We start from the raw sequence: 26,690 nt of genomic DNA on the forward strand, positions 1-26,690 counted from the left end.
AAAATATTAAGTGAAGTAGATATATCTGTTAGCAAGAATTTGGCTTATTATATGGTATTTTCACAACAAAGAAAAGAAAAATAAATAAATAAATGAAAGTTGAGTATAACTTATAAAAAATTAAATTAAATTAAAAAAAAGAATTTGGCTTATTAGAACTCAGTCACCAAGTCCACGGCTGGAATTTGACATCATTTTCAAATTACGTGATTACCCTTCTGTTCTCCATTTATATATATCTTATTTACCCTTGAATTTTGGGGACAATTTGTAATGAATTTGAAATTTAATTTTCTGCTCAACAACTTTATATCCAAGTTCTCTTTCCATGCTACTTTACTGATCTATCTGTAAGATTTTTTTTTCTTGTTTTCCTATTAAGTTGTGGTCCAATCACTCACTTGGAAGACTGCAGTATCTTTCTAGTTAGTCTCCTTGATTCTGTGATTAACTTTTATGAGCACCTACTGTGAAGGTAGAGTGATGTTTTTAAAAATATAAATATTCAATAAGCACTGCTCATCCCAAACTTTCCAGTGGATTTTACCACTCTCAGTGAGTCAGGGTCTTACAATGGAGTGCAAAGTCGAACTCATCCCTTCTTACCTCTCACACCTCATCTTCTTTCTTTACTTTCTCTAGACCCATTTGTGTCCTTGTTCTTCCTGAATACTCCCGTGTCAGAGTTGTTATGTACTTATGAAGCCACATGACTATCTTAATGGCAAATAGTATGATTTTATAAGCAAATAAGGAAAGTCATTTTAAAAGAAATAAAATAATAATGTAGATAAATGAAAAAATAAATATATAAAAGAAAGGTAAAAGTATAAAATCAAAATGAATGTATAAAATACTAAGAATAGCAAATAAAATTTTTTTTTTTTGCAAATAAAATTTTAAATTCAAGTTTTTAAAAAAGTCTCATTAAATGAAGCTAAACCCCTAGTTATGGATGTGGTTTAGTGTCATTGGGAAGTACTTTGCACAGTAGGCCTCTAGGTAAACAATAGGCCTCTAAGGGAACAAAAAGAAGCAAGGAATGGAAGAATAGAAATAGATTTTGGCATTTTGTAAATAAAATGATTACCTCCCCAAAATATGGGATGAAAATAACAACCAGATTTGACAACTTCTAATTATTTCTTACACCATAAAACCTTCCCAATCTTGTAATTCAGCAAAGATAATAGAGGCATATCAATCACTTTATTGCTGTAAACACAATGCTTTAGAAATTACAAGCTGTCCTGAAGAAGCCAACCGATGATGAAGTAAGGAACTAGCTACCCAAATAATCCAAAAACTTTCATATGGAAACTTGAAGGAAAGCAACTTGTTTTAAACATCACCAAAGATGAATAAGAGATTAAAGAAGCTTAGGAAACAGCAAAAGAAAAAATAAGTTATTCTAAATACAATATAACCAACTAGAAGGGAATGTAGACAGACAATAAATTATCAATTATTTCAAATTATATCAAAATTATTAGACTTTGTCCTAAATTAACTGAATCATCTTGAAGTAGATGACAGATTCAGTATCATTTATGCTAAGGATCTACCATGGAGTGATGTATTCTGATGGAGTGTTAAGTTTTCAAAATATCAACAAATCAGAAATACTTGCTTTCCCTTCATAATTAGGTTACACTTTTTTAAATAGGTTTGGGATAATGGGCTAAGTATTTTTAAAAGTTTGCTTGAGTTCTAAATAGCCATGGCCAGTTTTGCCACCATTTATAACATCTTTAAATCTTCTACTAAAGCCACAGGGTGTCACATATATAATACTTTGGCTGACAATGAAATCTTCATGTGAATTTCAGAGATAATCTGTGTAGCCAGAAACATTCATTAGATACAGTAATACAACATTTTTGAAGAGTTGCAATTAAAATTCTGTCAGAACATCACACGGAATCAAACTTCTGATGCTAAGATCCTGATGCATAAATGTAGGACAAGTGTCCAGATGATGGTATATAAATAAACCTAGAAAATACATTTTCTGTAAAATCTTCAGTGCTAATAAAGTTAAACCGGGGAACATATATAAAAGTGCATACTACCTAACCATGTATTTAGAATTCAATGTCAAAATTACCTTAAGATGGCATTTTTAGCGATAGTAAATGACAAAGAATTTATGATAAACTGTATTTTTTTCCTGAAGACAACCTTTAAAAAGTCAGTGTCACAAAAATATTCCAACCATATATGCAAAATGCTAAATTACTATCTACTTTTCTCCTTTAAGAGCAAGTTGGTGTGGGGCCAGCTTGAAATACGGATCTAAATTATTGCTATTGACATATGGAAAGATTTCCAAATTTCTTCAAATTTAACTCAGTAAGAGAATTACACATGTGAACTAGAGTAAACTATATGAAGACAAAAATGAAATCCTTCCCAAGGACTGTCAATTGAAAACAAAAAAAATGCCCTTTAGTGCTGTCTTGAAAGGATAGTTATAAAGGTTAATACTAAACAGCTAGGACATCATTGTGCAATCCTGGAAAAAAAATACTTTGATTTGAAGATACTTTCCTGGAAACATAGATAGCTAAAACTGTTGCTTAAAATTATGTGTTCTCTGGTTTTGTATAGATAATTCATTTTAACAGCCGTTAATAAAGTAATCAGTGTTCATTAGACTACCCCAAAAAAATGTTTCTGGAAGGTGTCAGACATCTTAGGAAAATATTTACTAAGACAAATAACCTTCCTTTGGACAGATACAATTCATTTTAATTAATTGATGACAATAATTAATTAACAATTATTTCTATTCCTTCAACTCTTGGAACCAAGCATACTCAAGAACATTGGAATAAATACCTTATGATCTTATTTCTAGAAAAATTACCTATCTTTGGTTAGCCAAAAGAAATCAAAGAAAGAGTCCCTTAGACTAGCTTTTTATACTTTCTGTGTTTTGGCATGCTATTGGTTATAAAATTTTACATATTCTACAGAGTTAAAATGGAATATATATGGTGCGATTTAAAATATTAAATTTATCTCCTATTTATGTAGAGCAAAATAGCTCCTGGTAAAATAATTTCTCTAGGTTCTCTTTAACATTTGTTGGAATTCAATAGTATTCTTTGATTTTGTTACCTCTTGGGAAATTCAGATAGGAGAAAAGCTTTCAAATTGGTGTATAATTTACAACCCCAGAGGAAATACTTTTTCTACTTTTATTTTGTCATATCCATTTTCACTCCAATGAATTTATTAACACTGAATTTAAAAATAAGAGTAAAAATCCTTTTCATGCAATAGTGACTTATATTTTAAAATGCTTGATTCTTTCTAGAGAATTTTATTTAGGTAGGTAGCATTACATAGCAAACACACAGAAATAATAAATCAAAAATTGCATATTACTAAAATTTGAAGCAAGAAAAATATATGATATTATTTCCAAACTGTCTACACATTAGACATTTTTATAAGCCAGGAGCGTATGGAGAGATCAAATAAGGAATTTAACTTTTTGCAAATAGAGAATGAGATAGAGCAAAAAGAAAAATAGGTTGCTTAGTACTATTTCACTCTTGGCATTACAACAGCATCGTCTTTGTTATAGGTTCCTAGGTGGTCACTTTAAAATGTCAGCAGAGGGTTGTTAAAGAAAAGTATTTAACTCAGTTGCAAGTAATAATTAGTATGGCATTACTTTATTGAAAAGTTCTCCAGTTTTCCCCTTTGAAAAGAGTTTATATGTTCTAAAAAAAAAAATTCTTGTAGAGCCCCTTAAAAAGTTTCTTAAGCTTAACCACACTGCAAGCTCAGCTTACGTTAAGTCATTTTAACTTCAGAGTTATGTAATAAAGAGCTGGATATGAGCACAATCTGAAAATACAAAATGCATTGCCCATCCAGGTGCTTGGAAAGTCGTTTACCACTGGGGCAACACTCCGTCAGGCACCACTTGCTTCAGTCTAGGAAGCCAACTTGGCAAATGTTATTAATAACTCACAAGCACAGAGGTAAAGAGGAAGGCAAGTATGATGTCTCAGAACCTCACCAGTAGGCAATTATTTATTCAGGACCACACCTACCATGAAACACAGACTGGCATCTGAGAAGTCCTTGACTATACAGGAGACTGAATAGAAGCCTTAACTGGCTCAGACACTGCCAGTTTCCCTTGAACAAATTGTGCCCTCTTGCCACTCTAACATGATTTTGCTCCTAGGACACATTCTGTAGTTGGAATCTTATTATTTCATCTGGTTCATGTAAGGGGTAGTCAAGGTAGCAGCGACTGGTGGCTGACGGATTTGACTAGGGAGTCAGAAGTGTGTAGTGGCTAACCTTAGTTTGAATCTGTGCTTTGAATTTTATTTACATTAATTGAGACATTGACAGGGGGGAGAATTCAAATGTCTCCACCCACATGAGTTGAGATAGCATGTTTAATTATTTTTTAATATTGCCTGAGATATATGGCAGTTCGGTACAGAGCAAGGAGAATTATGGCAATTGCCATCTCAAAGCCAGTGCTTTTACATGACCACATTTTATTAGTTCCACATGCCGGATTATTCTATAGGCCACACGGGGGAAAGGAGACCCAATAGGCCATGTGAACACAGAGAAGACTGTGCTTTGAGTTTTAGTTCACTGGCATGATTTCTTCCATTCGTATTAACATAACAAAACAAAAGTTTACAAATGCTAAGGAGAATGTGCCTCCTACAGCCATGTTTCTACGAATGGTTCTCATTGTGGTTTCTCACCTTGCTCCACAATTTTCTTGGCACCTCGATGTGCATTAGAAATTGCAACGTTAGATTTGGGAGGTGGAGGCCGAATCCAGACTCAACTGTGAACAAGCATGCTGGGCTCCTTATTGCTTACTGTATTGTACTGTGCTATACTTTGTGATTCGACTTCTAGCCATGCTTGGAGAGGCAGATCCCATGGTCTGGCTAAAATGATGGTCAGAGGAACTCATATTGCCAATGGTGGCTGTGCCTCCCATGCTGCTACTCAGGCCTCCACCTCCACCCAGGTTGCTCAGTGCAATACCACCACCACCTACCCCAGTTCCACTCAACCCCCCACCACTGGCACCCAGGCTGGTGCTCACTAAGCCACTGGTGCATAGGTTCCCACCTCCACTCATCCCAGCTGCGCCACTAATTCCACTTATGCCAGCCCCAGACACAACCCTCTCTGTCACTATTACATTGTGGGCATTTGACAACTCAGGGTGCATACTCAGACTGCCCATCATGCCAGAAGTTGGTTGGATGACTCTTTCTGTGACTACCACATTTGAAGACTCTCTGGAATTAGGGATAGTAAAAGAAGTGGGTAGACTCGAACCTGGTGCTATTACCCTTTCTGTCACTATAACATTGGATCCATCTCTCAAGTCAGGCATATCTAAAATTCCGTGCAAATCAGTGCCAGAGATGGGGCCTACCACTCTTTCCGTCACCACCACATTCGATGCATGACGGTTATCATGAAGGTGGACAGAGGGCTTCAGAGTGCCCGAGGTAGTATAAGACTCAGTCACAGTGACATTGCCATAGCCCAGAGGATCAGAAATAGGTGTAGGGTGCTGTACACCAGGGCCCCGGGGATAAGTGCTCTCAGAAATTACGGTGGTCGTACCATAATGTGGGGAGATTGGTGGGTGTCCAGGAGCAATGGGCTCTGTTTGCTGAGGGATAATAGGTTCAGTGTTCAGAGGTGGCCAAGAAGGGTCAGGGTCTGGATAGGATTCGATTTCTTTCCCCAAGCTGATATCTGCCAACTTTTTAAATTTAGGCCCCAGCGTATCCAGGAAGTTTTCATCCAAGTCTTCTCCAATGAAACTACAGCACCCCACAGAGCCAGCTGGAGACCCTGCACCTTCAGTATCATAGATCAGTAAACAGTCATTGCATGGTCGGGCTTCATCTTCATCCGCATAAGCATATGCTTTCTGAATTTGTAGAGGAAAGAGAAAAGGAAATGATGAATAATATTAAGGAACAATAGAACACTCCACGCTAGTATTTTTCCTCATAGATTATTGTCAATGACAAATATGGAAAACACAATTCTAATGTCTATGGGAAATGCTTAAAGAATCATTGTATAATTTCTTGAAATAATTTGGTTAGAGATAGTATCTTCACTATTTTGAATTTTACTCTTTGAAATTTACTTAGATGGGCTTGGTTAAAATGCTATGCACTGGACAAAACACATACAAAACTATATGAACTATTTTATAGGTAGGTTAAAAGGAAATGCATCAAATGTTGTACATAGTATACACAAACAGAAAGAGAAATGTAGATTTAAATTATTTTTCTCTTAATGAAGCATTTATAAACAATAGTTTTATTCAGAATTATATTTTTCTTTCTTCAGTTAGAAGATTCAGTTATTGTCTTATTTTAATGTGGCTTTTAAAAATTACTAACATTTGACCCTGGGTCTGTGCCACTTACGGATTCAGCATTGAAGGAGATAACAGATGGGTTTTAAAAATAGAATCTCTTTTAGAGAAATATAGCTTTAGTTAGAATCAGATATAGAAACCTTCTGAAGATTTAGTATCACATGATAAATAACCACAGGCAATTGGGTCTTCCTGGGAATAGCAAAGTTAACTGCTGATTCTCCAGGATTCACCCCATTAGTGTATTACCTGAACTTACTTTTCTGACCATTCTAGGAGTACACCATGGCCCTCTTCTTGTAGAAGACTTACTATGTGCCTAGAACTAAGGGTAGTTCTGGCAATATAATATAGAGAATATATGAGCTCAATCTGCTACAGACTAGCAGATTCTTAGTAATGATAAGTTATATAAAAGTGTATAAACAAAACACTACAAAAATACAGGAGCTGGGCATCTGTTGGCTCACATCTATAATCTTAGGGACTCAGAAAGCTGATCTCTGAGGATCCCAGTTTTAAGTTAGCTTCGGCAGAAAAGTTCACAAGACTATGATCTCCAATGAATGACCAAAGAAGCCAGAAGTGGAGCTATGGCTCAAAGTGGTAGAGTACTAACCTTGAGCAAAAAATGTCAGAGATGTCACTCTGGTCCTGAGCTGAAGCCCAAGGACTGGGGCGGGGAGAGGGTGGGACAGGAAGGGCTCAGCATAAGCAAAAGCACGAGACCGTACACTGAGAGCGTGGTACACTGAGAGCTTGGTGCCATTGAGCATTTTTAAGCAGGAGGGTAAAGTACTCACACCAGAGGCTTACAAAGATTATTCCACAACAGGATAATTGGAAATCAAGACCAGACATCAGGAACTGAGACTTCCCAATGGAAATTAGTGAGCACTTAGAATATGGTGAATGGAAGACACATGGATACACATCTTACCTGACAGAAGTAACTTTCCATGAAATTCATATTCAGACCTCCATCTCTACATTCTCTCATAGAATTTCTCCTTAATGTTCCAGAATATTCTTGACATATCTCAGGTGCAGCTGATGTTTTAACTCCATCCATTAGTTCAAATCCTGTTGTTCTTTCTTCTCCTCCCATATCTTGCATTTCTCTGCCACAGTACTCATTGGTATACACTCCTAAAAGTGATCATAATAAATTCAAATTTTCTAATACATTGCAAGCTAAAACTAACTTGCTATAATGTGGGGTTTGTTTGGTCAAGCGTGCATTTGCGAGTAAAGAATTAAGTTGAAAATGTCAATTCAGGAATGCAGAGATAACTATGATGACACTGAGTGCAAAGTACTATTAACCAACTAGCAGATTTGGTAATTATCTATTGCAATGGAGAGTACAGAGATTGCAACACCTATACCCTACAGAACTTGATTCAAACTGAGAAAAGTGAGAGGTAAAAATAACTCAAATTCTAAAGGCTAAAAACCATGATAAACAAAACTTAATAAGCATTATTTCAAGCACAGGCACTCACAAGGCAAAGGAACCACTGGCTATCAGAGAAGAGGCTATGGCTATAGATAAAAGAAGGTTTTAATGGATTTATAGGTGGGTGTGAAGTCTAGAGTTGAGCTTGTTGCAGTATTTGAGATGTATGATAACGTGATGGCCTGGACTATGGAAGGTCCATGGGAGAAGAATAATCTTTGCATGGTAGGTGTCTCATGGCCTTCATATGTCAAAGGTCTTGGTTTTGAGGATAGTATGTTCATACTTCAATTACTCTGACACTTTCTGCAGTTTATTGTTTCAGATTTATGCAAAGATTTATTGCCTTAATGAAAGAGTAGATATAAAAATAAATATTTGTGGATTTGGCGGTGTGACAAGCCTTGAGAATTGATTGAGAACCAATGAAAAAGGAGATGTGTGAGATACGTACTAAAATGTTTTTTTTTCTTTCATGCAATTGTTTCTAACACATTTATAAGATTATTTCTTTGTTGCTTTGTATGTCCCTCCCCTACAGTATAACCCCTGCTTTCACTGTATTTGATGTCAGTATAATTTGTGGAAGGGAAGCGGAAAAACAAATCGTTTAAATAGGGATACAGGTGGACCCATTGCAACAATGAGATGTACAAGTCGTTATGTCGAAAATGAACTTTACAACTTTGGTGCGGGGATGGGGGAGAGTGGGGAGGATTGGGTGGGGAGGGGAGAGGATGGGAACGGATGGGAAGGGGAAACAAAGGAGGAGGCTACAATGCTTGATAAGAAATGTACTCATTATCTTGCCCATGTAATTGTAAACCCTCTGTACAGTATTTTCACAATTAAAAAGAAAAAAGAAAAAGAAAAAGGAGATGTGAATAAGCAATTAGTTTCTGCTTTCGTGGTGGAGTATGTGTCATTAATTATATATATAACTAAATATATATATAACTAAATATATATAGCTATATATATTTCTCCTAATATATATGTATATTAGTATATAATATATAGATATAGGTAGGACACAATATACACACATATATTAGTATGTATGTGTACATTAGGAGGAGAACTAATGTAAACATTAATGTATTTAATTAATTAATTAATTAATTAATTAATGGAGTGTTTAACATAGAAAAGAAATAATTATTACTTTGAAAAATGTCTAGGAGAAAAATATAAATCTATTAACATTTACAAAATAGATATCATGATACAGATATTTTTACAGATGTAAAAAATTAATTTACTTTATTACTACTGTGGCTATATACCTGTAGTGAAGTTTGAATTGTTCCTGGTGTGTAACTATGGATTGGTCTCAATTCCCATTTTAAGGCAAGTTATACGGACACAGTTTGAATCCCGGGCAAGGAGAGTCTTCACCACATGCCCACAATCTTTGCTGAGAGCTCTGAAATATTTTCATATTCTTTCACTTACTTTCAATGTAAGAAATTGGATAGTCTTTTTAGGTCAATGTTTGTGCTGATGTCAAGAATGGATGTAGTTGTTTTTTCTGTTTTCATAACAAGCAGGTGAAGTAAGAGCAGTCTTGAATTATTGAATTGTGGAATAAGATTCTAGCCTCCATAAATCACAGATCTATTTAATTGGGTTGTCTTTAATTTTAATTAGTGTATATGTTTCTTGGGTGAATAAAAATTGCTCTATTAGATTAAAAAGATCTTGACAAGATTGACTAGAGTTATAATTCAGCCCTTCTCTTTATGGAGAGTTTATGCAGATCTAATTTAGTGGTCATCATACTTTCTGATGATTGAAAGAGGTTTGAAAATACAGCACATAAGAACAACAACTACTACTTACCTTAAACACTTTTAAAGACAACTAAGGTCATCCAAAATAGTAACTATACAGAGATACAGAACAGAGTTCCTTATCATTTGTGATATTAAAATGTTTTTTCTTACCTGAGTTGTCAATGCATTCTACTATGTTCCCATTGCCAGGTAGCATTTGTGGCACACAGATAGTGGCTATATCCTAAAAGACAAGAAACTCTGTTTTTCCATTTGTAACGAGTCTTTTCTTTTTCTACATTATTTTTCTTTATTCCTAAGTTACTGCAGATTTCCTAAATTAATTTCATTCACAAAACTTTTGAACATCATTTAATACATGGAATTTTTTTAAAGGATTCCCTGGTTAATTCCATTTGATTTTGAGGTTTTTGTTTTAATTGTTCTTCCTTTCCCCATTCCCTATCCTAAATTATGAATAGTATGGGCTGAATGATTGCAACCATGTTGGGTATTGAGTTGAGCTGACTACCAATGTCAAGTACTTACATGGGGTTCAGGCTGTGGGCCTTCTACTGCCCATGAATGAATTGCTCCATCAGAACATTCAGGAACAGGCTCAAAGCCAACTCCACCCCCAGGGGCACCCCCACAGTCACAGCAGATCAATAAGAACGGGACCACTGATGATAGAAAGATGGGAATAACAGAGTTAGCAGTAGGCCATATTGAAGGAAGACATTTTGTTTTTCATATTTATGCTAAAATTTTACTTCCTAATATACATTGATTTAGTTATAAAATTATCACTAAACTTAAAGGAAAAGGAACTGAATAACTATGAACTTCAAAATACCAGACTGGAATCAATTTTAGATTGTTTCATATTATTAAGATATAAAATTACAGGATTAAAACTTAACTCATTATTTTGTCATTGTTTATGGTAATAATGGAAAAGAAAGAAAACTGGAGGAGTCTGATTCTTCTGTTTTCCCTTTATGTTTTACTTACGCTCCCGTTTTCACACATGCCTGACTTTATTTACTTTAATAGTGAAATCTTACTCAATACTCAATTGTTTTTATTGAGGCTATTATTTTCCCCTACAGAGATAACTTTTCTTTAAATTACACTTAAAGATGCTCTTGAAACATTCTAACTTTTCATAGTGTCTTTCTGGTTAATCAATTGGAAATTTTGTTATTCGTCTACTTATTATTCATTCTTTTATATAATGTAATGTTTTCTTTTTCTAGTTTGAGACCATCTCATTTTAGTTTGGAACTTGCTATAGCCCAAGCTAGCCTCAAACTCAAGATTTTTCTGCTTCTGAGTTCTGAGTGCTGGAATGTAAGAGTGAGTCACTGCCTTCATATAATATGAACTTGATGAATGATTTTGAATGTATGAATAAATGGATGGGAAGAAAGGATATACAAATAAAAATTTAAGAAAGAAATGAAAGGAAAAGGAAGGAAGCAAAACAGAAGAAAGTACAGAAATAATGAAAAAAGGGAGACAAGGGGGGAAAAGGAGGGAAAAAGTCCTTTGTGTTTTAATTATTGGAAACTACTAGGTTAAGAAAAAATATTAAATTTGGAAACATGGACATTGAAATCCTTATATAATTTAGATGCTAAAATCCTTATATAATTTAGACTCTTTAATTAAACATACTAGCCTAAGTTGATCACCAATATAAAAAACTTAAAATGACAGTTTGATATTATTTACATCTGTGATCATCAGCTCCTGGGTATTTAAGTTACTTTTATAAAGCAGTAAAATTTAAACTTTTGTAATGTTAATTGGCCAACAATATGATTTAAAAGCTTATCTTCTAATATGTATTAAATTCTGCAACTTAGCCATGTTAATCATCACACTCATTAACAATGTTAATTTGATGAAAATATTGTTTAAAAGTCATCCTTATTTTCATAATACTTTTCCTAGTCATTATTTCTATTGCTATAATCTCAAAGGAATGAACACTTACGATTTAATACATGAATTTTATTTTCTGAACGACCTCTTAAGTTATGGGAAAGAGTTTCAGCTTTAAGCTTTTCAGTCAGTATGCCTAATTCTGTATTTTACATGGATGAATGGTGATTAAAATGTTCAAAAGGGTAAGTTAATTCTGAGCAAACAATTTACAAATAAAATTTAGTGACAAATTCTGTTTGTAGCTGATTATGTTTTTAGAGAAACAAAGGGACATTTCACCTGGGTATGTTTAAATTCAATATGTGAACTGTGTTCTGGTGCCAACATTTTATGCTTCTGCGCTGGAAAATGACAATGCTAGTGTTTTCTTTCTTTATTTTTTACGGTTGTCTTGCTGTCTAGGCTGGTCTAAAACAAGTGATTGTCTTGATTTAGCCTCCCCAGTACTGGGATTACAGTTGTGTGCCATCTCATCCAGATGAAAATGGCAATGCTCACATTAATTACAGTGTGAAGATTTCAAGGTATTTACTACAGAGCTTCCCTTCTCATCCTCAAATACTTTACTATGCAGCTCAGCTCTACTCTAATTTCTATCAGTGTCCAAGGTAACACCAAAGATCAGCTAGAGCACCAGGTTTTTATTTTACAACTAGATCCCTGACCAGGGTTATTCTAATGGCTGCGGATTTTTCTAAACACTTTTCATGTAGGTTTCTTTCAAATAATTATGGAAATATTTAAGACTACGAGGTAGCTATCACATATAACAAAAGCAAGGCTGAGAGAGAGAGAGAGAGAGAGAGAGAGAGAGAGAGGGAGAGAGAGAGAGAGAGAGAGAGAGGGAGAGAGAGAGAGAGAGAGAGAGAGAGAGAGAGAGAGAGAGAGGGAGAGAGAGAGAGAGAGAGAGAGAGAGAGAGAGAGAGAGAGAGAGAGAGAGAGAGAGAGAGAGAGAGAGAGAGAGCTTAGAACCTGGAGATTAACACTATGTCTATTTGGCTCTCTGCCTCCATTTTATTCAAATTTAACTCTAAAGTCTTAGAGTTAAATTAATTTAAATCTCTTCAAGTTTTAGCCTTTGCTTTTCTTCCTCAGGTTTCATCCCACACTCAGGTACCCCTCTTCTTTCTTCTCCATGAGAGTCCTTTATTTCAGTACCTTGTTCTTTCATTCTTTTGTTTTTTTTTAATACATTTTTTTGTTGTTGTTGTTGTTTTCAGGGCTTGAACTCAGGGCCTAGGTGCTGTCTCTGAGTTCTTTTGCTCAAGGCTAGCATTCTACTACTTTGAGCCACAGGACCACTTCTGGTTTTCTGGTGATTTATTGGAGATGAGTCTCATGGGGACTTTACAGTCTGGGCTGGCTTTGAACCAAAATCCTCAGATCTCAGACTCCTGGGAGTCTGGGAGTACAGTTGTGAGCACCAGTGCTTGCCTAAAAAAATTTTTTTTTAACGTTTTGCATCACATTCTTCTTCTCTTGTTTAATGCCTACCCATGAATTAAAACTCAACTCAGAGTTTACCTCTCCCTTTTCACTTTTATAATTGCTTTCATAAATTATTTCTGACTAATCCACTCAGTAATTTGGACTTGCTTGTTGTGACACTTTCCCACCAAATTAAATTCAACTGAGAACAAGTCTGTACCCTTTAGTATTCCAGAAGGAGGACAAGAAGTTTGAAGATTTTGTTTTTATAAACTCAGCTCCAAGCATACAAATGTCTGGATAACATCACTGTCTAAAGAGCTGTAAAATATATCTCATCAAGAAATCAGAAAAGTTATTTCTCCCCTCTTCATGTTTTTTTTTTTGGGGGGGGCAGACGGGGTAGGAGCACATACAAATAGAATAAAGTACTTACAGCCTAGGACTAAGAAGCCCATGATGAGTAGCCCAATGCCAGCAGGACCAAAATGCACATTATCTGAGAGACCATCACCTTGGTAAGAACCAGTGCTAGTGTCATAACTATTTCCATTATTATTATCATCTGGCCCATTGTAAGAGTCACCAGAGGGAGTAACATCATTCTCATTTGTGGTGACATCGCCATTGTTGCCTCCTCCTCCGGTAGTTTCTCCTCCTCCTCCGGTTTCTCCTCCTCCGGCTTGGTTATTCGTACTAGGGGTGTTTGTATTGGTCTGTGAATTACTTTGCCCATTGTCCCAGCCAGAACCATTAAGGTCAATAACAACTGTACCAGTGCAAGTTCTTTGAAGAGAATCTGTAATAGGTTCAAAATGGCAGAACTGTTTTACACTTTGGTTGTAATAACCATCAGAAAACATTGAGTTATTCTCTTTTGCATCATTACTTCTTTCAATATCTTTATATTCAGAAATGTAATAACTTCCCTTTCATCCCTTGTTGATGATTCTCTTGTCAATGATGATATCATTATAATTAAGCTAATTATTATTTTCTACTGGGAACCCTATTTTCTAGATATTTATTATTTATTTATGTTTGCTATAAATAGTTGGATATTTAGTTATTGTTTGAAATTATAGAAGGAAGCAAATGAAAAAGACTAAAACCCTTAATCCGCACTCATAGGTGCTTAAGGACAACAATTTTTGATGATCCTAATTGTAATGTTTAAAAGGTGTTTGTTATTTTTGTTATATTGAAATAATGAGTCACTCCACTTTTTAAGCTTTTTAAAAAGCATAACAATAATGTATGCATGTATATTTTCCTCAAGAAGAAAAAGCAGTTAGGTTGATTTCTTACCATCTATGGACAGAATGGTTCCTTCATATCTTCCCTGAAGCCTTTCATACTGTTCCATGGTTACTCTATTTCTCAACGTGATTACACCTGTTCTTGAATCAACAGCCAGCAGGCCAGCTGGATTATTTCCCATTACATACCTATGTTTGAATAAAATACACATTAATGTTAATTATATTAAAATAGGAAGATTTTGTAAATTATAAAATGTATCGCTATGTTAATAGTTGGAATTCATGGATAGAGTTTTCTATTATTAGGAAACAAATTTCAGGTAGTACCAGCTATATGAGGCTATTTAGACGTAGATCAATGCCTTAATTTAATAAAAAGAATTTCTTCTTCTTCTTCTTTTTGGTCGGTCGTGGGGCTTGAACTCTGGGCTTAGATGCTGTCCCTCAGCTCTTCAGCTCAAGGCGAGCGCTCTACCACTTGAGCTACAGCGCCACTTCTGGTTTTCTGGTGGTTTATTGGAGATAGGAAGTCTCAAGGTCTCTCTTGCCCCGGCTGGCTTTGAACTGCGATCCTCAGATCTCAGCCTCCTGAGTAGCTAGGATTACAGGCGCCAGCCACCAGCGCCCGCTCTTCTCCTCCTCCTCCTCCTCCTCCTCCTCCTCCTCCTCCTCCTCCTCCTCCTCCTCCTCTTCCTCCTTCTCCTCTCCTCCTCCTCCTCCTCCTCTCCTTCTCTTCTTCCTCTTCTTCCTCTTCTTCCTCTTCTTCTTCTTCTTCTTCTTCTTCTTCTTCTTCTTCTTCTTCTTCTTCTTCTTCTTCTTCTTCTTCTTCTTCTTCTTCTTCTTCTTCTTCTTTTTCTTCTTCCTCTTCCTCCTCCTCCTCCTCCTCCTCCTCCTCCTCTTCCTCCTTCTCCTCCTCCTCCTCCTCCTCCTTCTTCTTCCTTTTCTTCTTCTACTTATTTGAGAGGTCTTGCTTTATACCTCAGGCTGACCTTGAACTCCTGCCATAGCCTTCACTACTTCTGGGCTGGGAAGGTGATAGAGTGGTAGAATGCTTGCCTTGCATGCATGAGACCCTGAGTTTGATTCCCCAGCACCACATAAGCTGAAAAAGCCAGAAGTGGTGCTATGGCTCAAGTGGTAGAGTGCTAGCCTTGAGCTGAAACGCTCAGGGACAGCGCCCAAGCCCAGAATTCAGGGCCCATGACCGACCACATCCCCATTCCCTTACCCCCAGCAAAAAAAAAAAAAGTAACTACTTCTGGTAGAATTTCTCAATGCCATGAATGCAGTATAATTCTTTTATGTTTGAAGAAACATTTCCATTTGGTGGCAAGAAGCTTTCAATCTTGGGATTTCCTGAGTGTTACTAATTTTAAACTATCCTGTCAAACCAAACCAAACAAAGCAACAACAACAACAGCCAAACACTAAACAACAACAGAAACAAAGCAAACAAGCCTCACTGTATCAGCTTGTCCTGTGCTTCTGTTTCCCCTTCTCCCTCATTCCACACACCATGACTCTCAGGATTCCAAGCCATGTTCTTGCCTTGTACATGCAACCTACTGTCCTCAGTCTTCATCATTGATTTCAGTGTTTTATCCTCACCATTATATACTTGTGAAACAAACACTGGTCCACTACTTCTTTGTCTCAGGCATTGTGTGAAGCTTAGGAAACAGAGCCTGGAGAGAAGCCCAGGTGGGGAGGACCTCAGGAAACCTACTAGGGAGAATGCAAGGACTCTGATCAGCAACTGTGGCCCATCATGAATGAGTAAGAGTAGAAAGAGTCAACACTGTGTGAGGAGAATGTGGAGAGAACTTCACCATATTAGTGTGATTCCAGTTGTTCTTGATCACAATCACATCTGCCTCCCCACACAGATATTTCCTGCTTACATGGGAAATTAGACACCGAGCTTAAAAATGCACCTTGTACTTTTTCCTTAAAATGGTAACTACTTTTTCATACCAAAGTTACTGTCTAAAATTTAGTGCTGAGTAAAGTCAACAAACCCAATTAGCTACCTAAGTTGAACTAATTGCAAATGGGATAATTTTGTGGGGAGATTCATGACACATAACATTCAGGTAATTGATAAATAAGATAGATGGTTCTTTCTGATGGAGGAGTATAATTCCATTGTGTATATATACCAAATTTTCTTGATCTATTTATACTTATTACCTGACATAACCTTTACAAATTACTATAATTATTAAAAAACAAGATATATGAACACAGTATCAAAACTTTCCATATATATCATTTCCACAGTCTTGCAGCTTACATCTTTCACAATTTTTTTTATTTTCTCACATTAACCATTGGTAGTAATTCAGTAGAATGATGGTTTCCAAATAATGAAACATATATATTAATTAAACTGGTTTTAATTTTAAATTAAATTTAAATTTAATTTTAAATTTCTAAAAGAGAAAGTATAGCTTTTAAGTTCAATGTGATTTTAATTTTCTATGGAAAATGTCATTCTTACCTAACAGTTGTTGAAGGACGACCTGTGTCCAGGTCAGTAGCTACAAAGTCTCCAACCCTGTAGTTATCTCCCATATTGCTGGTCACTACATATGTCTTTGAACCTGGGCGGAACACTGAGCCTTCAATTACATTGGTCACAGTCACAGAGACTGCAGTTGCTGTGAGTTTATACTGAGACATAATTGAATGATGAAATTCAGCTTTATTTCTAACACCGATGCTAAGTTGTAGATTCTGCATAGCTTCATAGTCTAAGGGCTAGAAAATACAGAGCAAAATAGTTTTACTATAAGAAAAACATTGCAGAAGAAAAAGACATCATTTGAAAATAAAAAATGTGGGGGAGGATTGGGTGGGGGGGAGGGAGAATGGGAAGGGATGGGAAGGGTAAACAAAGGAGGAGGCTACAATGCTTGATAAGAAATGTACTCACTATCTTGCCCATGTAATTGTAACCCCTCTGTACAGTATTTTCACAATAAAAAAATGTAAGTAGCATCTGAGTATATTTAGCTATATCTATACATATAGACATAGCTAAATATAAATCCTTACAAATACCCATTTAATATTTAGTATCTTTATCTGTAGTTCAATGAGTACACAGCAAATACAGTAAAATAAATATACTTGTCCCATTGTTGAAAAGATTGAAAACATGTGACATAATCCCTGATTGTGCACTAACCAAATTAAAAACTTAAAATAACAAATAGTTACATTTTTGTATTATGTAGTGCAAAGTCAATTCATATTAGAATTATTTTATGTTTCACAGAAAGTAGCTCTGTTTATAATAAAATGTCCATCACACATATTGAGACTTCCCATTTGACTAGCTGTACCTATAAGGAACTATTTCTAAGAAATTTACTTCTGTAATTTGAACAATCAAGCAATATATATATATTTATATTTATATGAATAAATTAGTTTCCTCAATATAGTCTAGAAAAATATTTTACATTATAAAATAACCAAGTACTACTTTCATTATGAAGGGTGATGTCAAAATCCACAATTCATAAAAATCTATAGAACAACTGTCATTTTTTTGTATATGTATAAAAGCTTTGGATCATACATATTTTAAAGTATAGCACTTTAAAATCATTTCATAAAATGGTTTGTAAAATGCTAATATCATTTGATTGTTAATACTTTTATAAAAATATTTTAAACATTAAATAAATTTAGTATATCATACCTTAACGACCTTTAGAATTCCTACATTTGTTCTTTCATTCATTTCTATATCAAACCAACCTCCTTCATTTCCAGAGATAAAGAAAATTACTGCTATCCAGTTTGCTGTGTACTCCTCATCCAAATCAATTACTCTAATCTGGAGCAACTCTGAATGTAGAGCATTTTCTTCAATACTTATGGCATACTGAAACAAGAAGCCAAAAAAAAAAAAACACACACACAAAATCAACACAGAAGATGGGAGGAGAGATCTTGACCAAGGTTCTAGTGAAGTATCAACAATTATTCATTATTCAGAAATAGTATCTATTTTTAATCATACACTTTCATTGTTTAAATATATATTTCCCTATTGTATAAACAAACACAAGAAAAAGTGTATTTTCCCTTTTGGGCAGTGTGACATTAAACACGAGTACATCTGCAAACAGGACTGTCAAAGTGCATTTTCAATGTAATGAACTTAGAGTTAGTACATTTAACTTTCAGGAATGAATACGTACAGAAGGCCGTTCCATGTAGGGGATGTTATCATTGACATCAAGGATTTTAATGTTGCATTCACACTCTGCTGACATGCCATCTGCCCCGCCGTCTCGATCTGAGCCTCTTACAGCAAGAGAATACTGAGCATATTGCTAAAGATTAAAAAAAAATCACAAGCAATGTCACACCAGGTAGACGCAGTCATTAGTTTACACAAAGGTTTTTAAAAACATTTGCTAAATAATGTCCTAAGTCTAGGAGAAAGCAAAGAGTATCACAAAATATTAACCTACAAATATCACGTGTATCAATATGGAAATTGCCAGTTCCATTTCCAATAATGAATATTTTGTGTTAATTAAAGGAAGCAATCTTTTTATGAAAGCCTGTTTGTTTTGTTTTCTAATAGTCCAGATTCTGGAAATGTTTATAAAGGGTGAGATGGAACAGAACAATCCAGAAGTGAGAGATCTAGGTTCACAAAGGATTTATGGCATGCCAATCTCGTAGGAATCCTATAACTAATCACTTCCCGAATATGCAAGGGAAATAGTAGCACACATGACTTTAATATTGAGGGTGGGTAGAGAGTTATGGCAATTGAGTTATTGATCATGTAGTTATTCTTGATTTTCTTCAACAATACTTAAAATTTTAGAAGTTGGTAAAAGCTATGAAACTTTTCCTAGACTCATGTGCACATATACTGTCATTCACAGTTATGGGCAGAACTTCAGGGCATTCATTGTTAAATACATCTTGAAATCTCTTGACGGTCCCAGACTTTACAATGACAGCAGAGTTCTTTTACTTTGGATGCACCATTTTTAGTGTTCACTCCCACTAAAGCTATTTTTATATTAAAGGAATTTCACTGGGATATTTAGGTGAGTTTGAAAGAGAAAAGATGGCTAGATAAGTTCTTCTAAAAGGTCATTTTCAAGCAAGAAAATAATGAGAATTAGGTAACTTAAACACTGTAATACTGAAAACTGCAAGAATAATAAAACAATTCTGATTTATCTTAAACTTAGAAAACATTACTAGGAAGACTGACATTTTAAAACCAAGACTAATGAAAAATGAATTTAATTATATATATTACATAATAAAATATTCTCACATATATGTATATATAATCATGTATAAATATACATACAAACACATATGTGTGAAATATAATGTACCCATTTATGATATATATGTATATATGTGCGTATATCTGATATATATGTATATCATATATGTATATTATAAACAAGTATGTCATATATTTAATCCAGTTCTAATCTTTGTATAAATGAGCAAGTAGATGTTTTAAATAATGGGACATATATAGAAATTAATAGATTCTAATCTGTTAGCAACCACTAGTTATTTATCAATAGATTGCCACAGATGTTGTTTAATTACTATCCACTATTCTGATCGTGTGATTCATTAGCTAAAGTAGACCAGTAGGTGTAAAACAGAAAGAAATTTATTAGATATCTACTCGTCAAGAGCTTAGAATATACCATGTTAATGAAAGATAAGTGCAGTGACTCATGTATGTCAGAAGGCTGAGATCTGAGGATAGCAGTTCTAACCTAGCCAGGGCAGGAAAGGACCAGGAGACTCTTAGCTCTAGTTAACTACCTAAAAACCAGAAGTAGAAGAGTGGCTCAAGTAGTAGAATACCAGTTTTAAACAAAACACTTCAGGAACAGCGCCTAGAACCTGAGCCCCAGAACTGTTGCAAAAATAAATAAATAAATAAAGCAAAGCAAAAGAAAAGAAGATAAGCATGTTTCTTAGTCTGTACATAGTTTTAGAGCCACTATCATGCTGTTCATGTGTATTGTGATGTACCAATGGGGAAACAATGGCAAGTGTTTCTTACATTTATTTCCTTCTAGAACACACCTTTCTTTTTCAAATGGAGGCTTGATCTCTACCTTTTGCAAAATTTTATGTAGTTTCACAATCTAGCTTTCTTAAATTGAGGTAGGTCCTAATTAACTGATAATGAAACGTCAGAATAACATAAAATTAAATAATCTTCATTGATCATTTAATTGTTTTAGTATCATTGCTCTAATATTATCATTATGAAAAATCAGTATATAATTAAAATATAAAGATACTGTCTTATTTTTCCTTATAGGTATCCTTAGTTTTAGAGTCAGTTCCTTCAAGTGAATTCCCACTTAAAGAAAAAAAATTACTTCTCTGTCTATGAAATTATTCATTGTCCGAATTTCTCCAGTGTATCTGTTGATGATGAACATTGGCGCATCTGAAGGCTCCTGACTTATGATCTTGAAGGCTATTTTTGAGTTCAAATTGTTTGGTTCATCTGCATCAGTAGCATTGAGTCTCATCACCAGTGTATCTAGAAATTCAGGAAAATTGATTGCAAGGGTAATATTGACATTTTTGTTACAATACTGTATATTACCTCTCCAGTGATGCACAGGAGGTAATAATATACATTTTATTATATTTCTATTATAGAAGTTCACAATATCAATATCTTTTTAAATTTATTTTTTGTGAAAATACTGTACAGAGGGGTTACAATTACATGGACAAGATAAAGAGTACATTTCTTATCAAGCATTATAGCCTCCTCCTTTTTTTTCCCCTTCCTATCCCTTCCCATTCCCCCCTGCTCCCCCACCCAATCCTCCCTGCTTCCCCTGCTTTGGTTACCTTGGTCTTGATAAAAGACCACATTTTAATCAAGGACCAAAGGAAATGTATTTTTTGGTGCTTTGTTTTTTATTAAAATACAATTTGTTTCTTCTTCTGATGCTTATGATAAAAAAAAGTGACAGTAAAACTAGATTAACTTTTACCATGCCCTAACACTTTCTAGGTATATGATCTTGTCCTCATTTTCCACATTTATGAATGAGGATGATAATGAAAACTATCCTCACAAAGTTCCTGTGAGAAGTGCATAGGTTATTACAGAAAAATGTATAGAATTTCTACTGAACAATTCACTTTTAATGGCTATTGTTACTGTCTTTAGACTCGTAGATTGTGATAGTCTTTATTTTTTTCAGAAAATTTATCAGTAGTTTTAATGAAGGGCACAGGAGAACAAGAAAAGCTGTCAATATTCATTCCCAAACTAGAATTTTTCTACTATTTTTTTCAAACATGTTTTTAAGTGCAAAAGGGCACCCATCCCCTCCCCTCCACGACCATCCAGCCTTCTCCTCTCTTCTCTCTTCTTTCTTCTCTTTGTTTTTTTCTCTCTCTCTCCACCTCGATTCATTTTAGTATAACTTAACAAAATGTTCTTATTGGCAATTAATTATGGCACATTCATATAATGAAATGCATTGTATCTTTTTAAACTGGAGGAGTATACATGTTCTGATATGTAAATATAATGAACATATAATTAGCTAAAATCATGTGGATTAGTGCATAGAAGATTCTAGTTATGTCCTGAAAGCTTTACTTACCTTCTGTATATGTCTAGTAATTGGGAGAAAAGCTTATCTCTGCAGAATGGTATAATGAAGAACAAAAGTGGGTTTTCATTCCCCTCTTCCTTCCTATATTCTGTGACTTTTTACAATGAGAGTTTTTATTTAGTTTTTTTTAAGACCAAGAAATAGATATGCTTTTTAATGAACAAGAATGCAATGTGAGAGCTTTGGGATTGAAAAGAAATTATGTTACTTAAAAGTTTAAACATTCTGTGGTAAATTGAAGTTTTGACTACAAAAGAGTACTCATATCTTTTGATTTAATGCTTGTTCCGCATTTATATCTGTCAACAAAACAGAATGTATGGAATGGATTTCAATGTATGTCTTTGAAATAGCCTTTTTTGTGCTGTTACTCTTTCCCCTTGCTCTTTCCAGTCTCTAGTAATCACTTTTCCTTTTCATTCTTCTACAAGGGTGATTTATTGGTTTCCATGAATGAGTCAGAATACGTGGTATTTGTGGTTCAGTGTCTGGCTATTTAATTTAACATAATGACCATTAAGAAGTTCACTGAGAGCATTCAAAACACAGAGTGAAGGAATTTTTTCTGGTTCTTCATTAACACAATAGGGTAACTATTAGTTCAAATGATTTATGATACATTTCAAAATGACTGGAAAGGGCCGGGCACCAGTGGCTCATGCCTGCAATCCTAGCTACTCAGGAGGCTGAGATCTGAGGATTGCAGTTCAAAGCCAGCCCAGGCAGAAACGTCCAAGAGACTCTTATTTCCAATAAACCACTCAGAAAACTGGAAGTGGCACTGTGGCTCAAGTGGTAGAGTGCTAGCCTTGAGCTGAAGAACTGAAGGACAGTGCCCAGGCCCAGAGTTCAGGCCCCTTGACCAACAACAACAACAAAAAAAGACTGGAAAAGATGAGTACAAGAAGTGATTAATGGTTGAAAAGATGGAAATGCTTGTTACCAATCTGAATATTATAAATAGGTATAGGTATTGAATTGCACAACAGAACATATAAAGAGGTAAAAATATCATATCATCTTGGAACTGTGGTGACAACATGTCATCCAAGCTATGTAGGAGACTGAGATACTGAGGATCACAGTTTAAGGCTAGTAAAACATGTTCATAAGAAACCAACTCCATAGGAAAAACAAAAAGCTAGATGTGGTGGTGTGCACTTGGCAACCCAGCTAACACTGGAAGTGTAAATAGGAGGATTATAGTCCAAGCCAGCCTAACCAAAAAGTGAGACTCTATCTTATAAATAGAGAAAAAAAAAAAAAAGCTGGAAGACAGAATCTAGGATCAAAGTGCCTGTCTCTGCAGGAGGTGCTGGGTTCAAATTCTACTACTGCCAAGGGAAAAAAAGAGATACAAGTATTAAATTTCAATAAAAAGTACCTTGAAAAACATTATAAATCGGGAGTGGGTTTCCTTTTGCCCTTCTACAGAGCCAGACATGCCACTCCACCACTGAACAAAATGTTTTACAAGTATCTTAATTCAGGTTCTCCTAAAGAGGTAGGATATGGGTAGAATGAGTAAGTTCTTCTCCTCACTTTGGAGAACAGCTTGGAACTTCTTCCCCCTTTGAGAGAGTCTCTGTTCTGGATGCTTTTCTGGGGCTTATTTCTAATATTTGCGATGCTTACCTTGACACGGATTAGACTGCAATTTCCTGGCTGTTAAGACTGACCTTGAAACCAATAGATTTTGTTTACTTAAAAATTACTTACTTGCATTAGAGTTTTCTTCTATTTGTCCTACGAATGTATCCATGGAAAATACTGGAGCGTTGTCATTTACGTCCAGTACTCTCACTCTCAGTTCAAGAGGTCTCTCTAAGTCTTGGCCCTGTGCATTCAGAGCACGGCAGTAGATCTAGGAAAGAATAATTATATGGTGAAACACATACTTATCAAATTTTTAACTTTTAGGGGAGTATTATGTTAGACATTGTGGGAAATTAAAAGAGACATATGATTGTGATTTTTCTGAAACTATAAATACAAGCTATAAGCACATGCATGTGCATATTTATGCACGTATACAATAAGGCAGACATGAGCACAAAAGGTTTCAGAGAAGGCAGCATAATAAGATATAAGAAGAACGAAATTATGAAGTAGTAGGAAAATGTAATGATATAGATAACAATAAAAGTGTATTTCAACAGACAGACCTAGGAATTGGCAATGTTCCAAGAAAAGAGAATTTGATAAGGAAACAAGCATGCTGTATTTGAAATAAGAAAGTGGGGTTAAGGGAGAATAAAGCCAAGGAAAATCCCATAGAAACTTCAAGGAATGTAGCATTATTAATCTAGGTAGTGTTTCTGTGGGTGATTATTATGATGAAGATATGTATATAGGTACAATGTGAACTCTTCCACATATGTTGGATACCCTATACATAAGTATAATGTATACTATTTCATATACATGTATTTTATATAAAAATATATTGAGCCTACTTCTAGTGGCTTGCACATGTAATCCTAGCTACTCAGGAGGCTGAGATCCGAGGATTGCCATTTGAAGCCAGTGCAGGCAGATAAATCAAGAGACTGTTCTCTCCAATTAGCCAATGAAATATCCAAAGTAGAGGAATGGAGTGCCTCCAGTGGTTGAGTGCCTTGAGCAAACAAAGCTATGAGATGGCACAAGGCCCTGCGTTCAAGTTCCACTCCTGGTGCTTGCACATGTGTGCATGCACACATACACACACACACGATATATAATACACATATTATACAGACAGAAGAGGAAGAGAGCTTCAAGAAAAGTCAATAATATATAGACTTGCTTGGCAAGAGTGTAGATTCGGATTTGAAGGCTAAGGAATTGATGCATGCAATCTTTGAACTACAAATGGACAAGAATGGCAGCAGCAGGCATAGAATACTATTATGGTGCTTTGGGGATATGGCTCACTGAGATTTTACTAGAAGATGAATCAAAGAAAGGGTTTAAAATATCATTATTTTTAGATTTTTACATATTAAAATGAATGGTGCCCATAGTGATAGGTAAAAATGAAAGTAGCCAATGGAGAAATCAAAGAGAAATGATAATGTACAGCTGATGAGGTTCTTGAAGAAATAGGTAATTACAGGATAATAAGAATGTCTTCAGATATGCTATGGGAAAGGATCCCAAAAGGATCCACTGTTGGATTTAATGGAGAAACATTTCTGAGCTGTCAGAGAAAGAATTCAATTGAGATAAATGGCCTCAGCCTTTTGGATGGAGTTGCTCTTCAGCTAGTCTGTTTGAAGTGCAGTGAGGTTAAGGGCTTGAAGAGAGGGCTTAAGCCCTGTGGGAGTGTTTGCCCCAGCAATGGAAAGTTATACTGAAGCCTGTCCATTTGGGAAAGAATCCTTTTTAAGCTCTAGAATCATTACTTGTTCTTGGAATTGAAAGGAGCTCACATTCTCAACTGGGTTTTATTTTATTTTATTGGTTGGTCGTGGGCCTTGAACTCTGGGACTAGGGGCTATCTCTGAACTTTTCAGTTCAAGGCATGTGCTCTACCACTTGAGCCACAGCACCACTTCCAGTTTTCTGGTGGTTAATTAAAGAGTCTCAGACTTTCCTGCCCGGGCTGGCTATTTGAACCGCAATCCTCAAATCTTAGCCTCCTGAGTAGCTAGGATTGCAGATTACAGGCATGAGCCCCTGGTGCCTGGCTGGATTTCTTTTTTTAATTAAGTAAAATTAGATATTTATTTTTCCTTCCCTCTACCCCCTAAAATAGTCTAGTGAACAATGGGAGCCAACTAGATGCTGGTCAATTTGCCCACAGCTAAGTGAAACATACTTTGGTCTCAATTTTCTCTGTATGTATTGGGATATTTGTGCATTACAAAACAAGTAACAAATGACTACTGCTGAGGCTCTTGAAATCAAATTGAGCATGATCTGAGCTTAAGATTTTCTAAAATTAATTTCATCCTGAACATATACATTCAACATGGCACCCACTTACAATGAAAAAAGGAGTGACTTCCCGGTCAACTATGGATGTTATATTAATTTCACCGGTTTTTTGGTTAATGATGAAGATTCCATAAGGTGGCTGATCGATTCCTACTCCAGAGATGCGGTAGGTGACTGGCTGGTTTGCAGCACAATCTGAGTGAATCTGCAGGAAGAACACAGTGGGATATTACTGAGAGGGTATAAAGAGCTTCGTTTGATACATGACAACTATTTACCTTGAGAAGTGTTGAATATGCTGTCCTTGCCACCATTTGTGAAAAGTTGAAAACAGAATTACATTCTGAGATAGGTGAAATAGCTTTTGTGTTTCCATAATCACTAACATACATGCCATATTTTAATGGTAACTGACAATGCAATAACACAGATTCCCATTTCTATTTCTACTAAATAATAAAAAGTAAAATATCATCCCCAATAAAAATGCCATTGCCTTTCTTATTTAAGCCCACATCCACTCACTCTATGTGTACAATTTGATCTTATATTCTTTTCAGTCTCCATGCTAACAGTGGATTTACAGTAGGGAACTCCTTGCTGTCCTGAAGAACTCACTAATACAGCTGTTAAAGAAATTTGATCTTTAGATTAAAAAAAATACTTTTTAAAAAGGTAAAATATTAGAAGCAGCTTTATATGGAATTGTGTAGGTAACAAAAATCATTGGAGCTTAAAAATAGTTATTCTGAAAATAGGAAATTTGGTAAGAAAGTAAAGCCATTCAAATAAATGTTTATAGGAATA

General features: G+C 35.2%; 1 protein-coding gene and 1 long non-coding RNA gene across 3 annotated transcripts in view; one reads left to right on the forward strand and one right to left on the reverse strand.

Moving 5' to 3' along the window:
* LOC138832061 (uncharacterized) overlaps positions 1 to 26,690 on the forward strand; it is a 170,673-nt gene that overhangs the window by 60,919 nt on the left and 83,064 nt on the right. The gene's annotated exons all lie outside the window — the stretch shown is intronic.
* Positions 1,191 to 26,690, reverse strand: part of Dsg1 (desmoglein 1) — a 93,850-nt gene continuing 68,350 nt past the window's right edge. For both annotated transcript variants that reach the window (XM_070029393.1, XM_070029394.1), the window contains exons 5-16: positions 25,933 to 26,088; positions 23,682 to 23,826; positions 20,697 to 20,863; positions 18,507 to 18,641; positions 18,002 to 18,187; positions 16,793 to 17,052; positions 14,339 to 14,478; positions 13,467 to 13,829; positions 10,199 to 10,332; positions 9,821 to 9,893; positions 7,356 to 7,564; positions 1,191 to 5,950 (exon numbers count right to left, since the gene is read on the reverse strand). In XM_070029393.1, coding sequence (XP_069885494.1) covers positions 4,862 to 5,950; positions 7,356 to 7,564; positions 9,821 to 9,893; positions 10,199 to 10,332; positions 13,467 to 13,829; positions 14,339 to 14,478; positions 16,793 to 17,052; positions 18,002 to 18,187; positions 18,507 to 18,641; positions 20,697 to 20,863; positions 23,682 to 23,826; positions 25,933 to 26,088 — 3,057 coding nt within the window. In that variant the 3' untranslated portion in view covers positions 1,191 to 4,861. The remainder of the gene's footprint in view (positions 5,951 to 7,355; positions 7,565 to 9,820; positions 9,894 to 10,198; positions 10,333 to 13,466; positions 13,830 to 14,338; positions 14,479 to 16,792; positions 17,053 to 18,001; positions 18,188 to 18,506; positions 18,642 to 20,696; positions 20,864 to 23,681; positions 23,827 to 25,932; positions 26,089 to 26,690) is intronic.

This window comes from Dipodomys merriami, unplaced genomic scaffold, assembly GCF_024711535.1.
Source record: "Dipodomys merriami isolate MVZ:Mamm:240054 unplaced genomic scaffold, mDipMer1.0.p SCAF_2, whole genome shotgun sequence".
NCBI lineage: Eukaryota > Metazoa > Chordata > Mammalia > Rodentia > Heteromyidae > Dipodomys > Dipodomys merriami.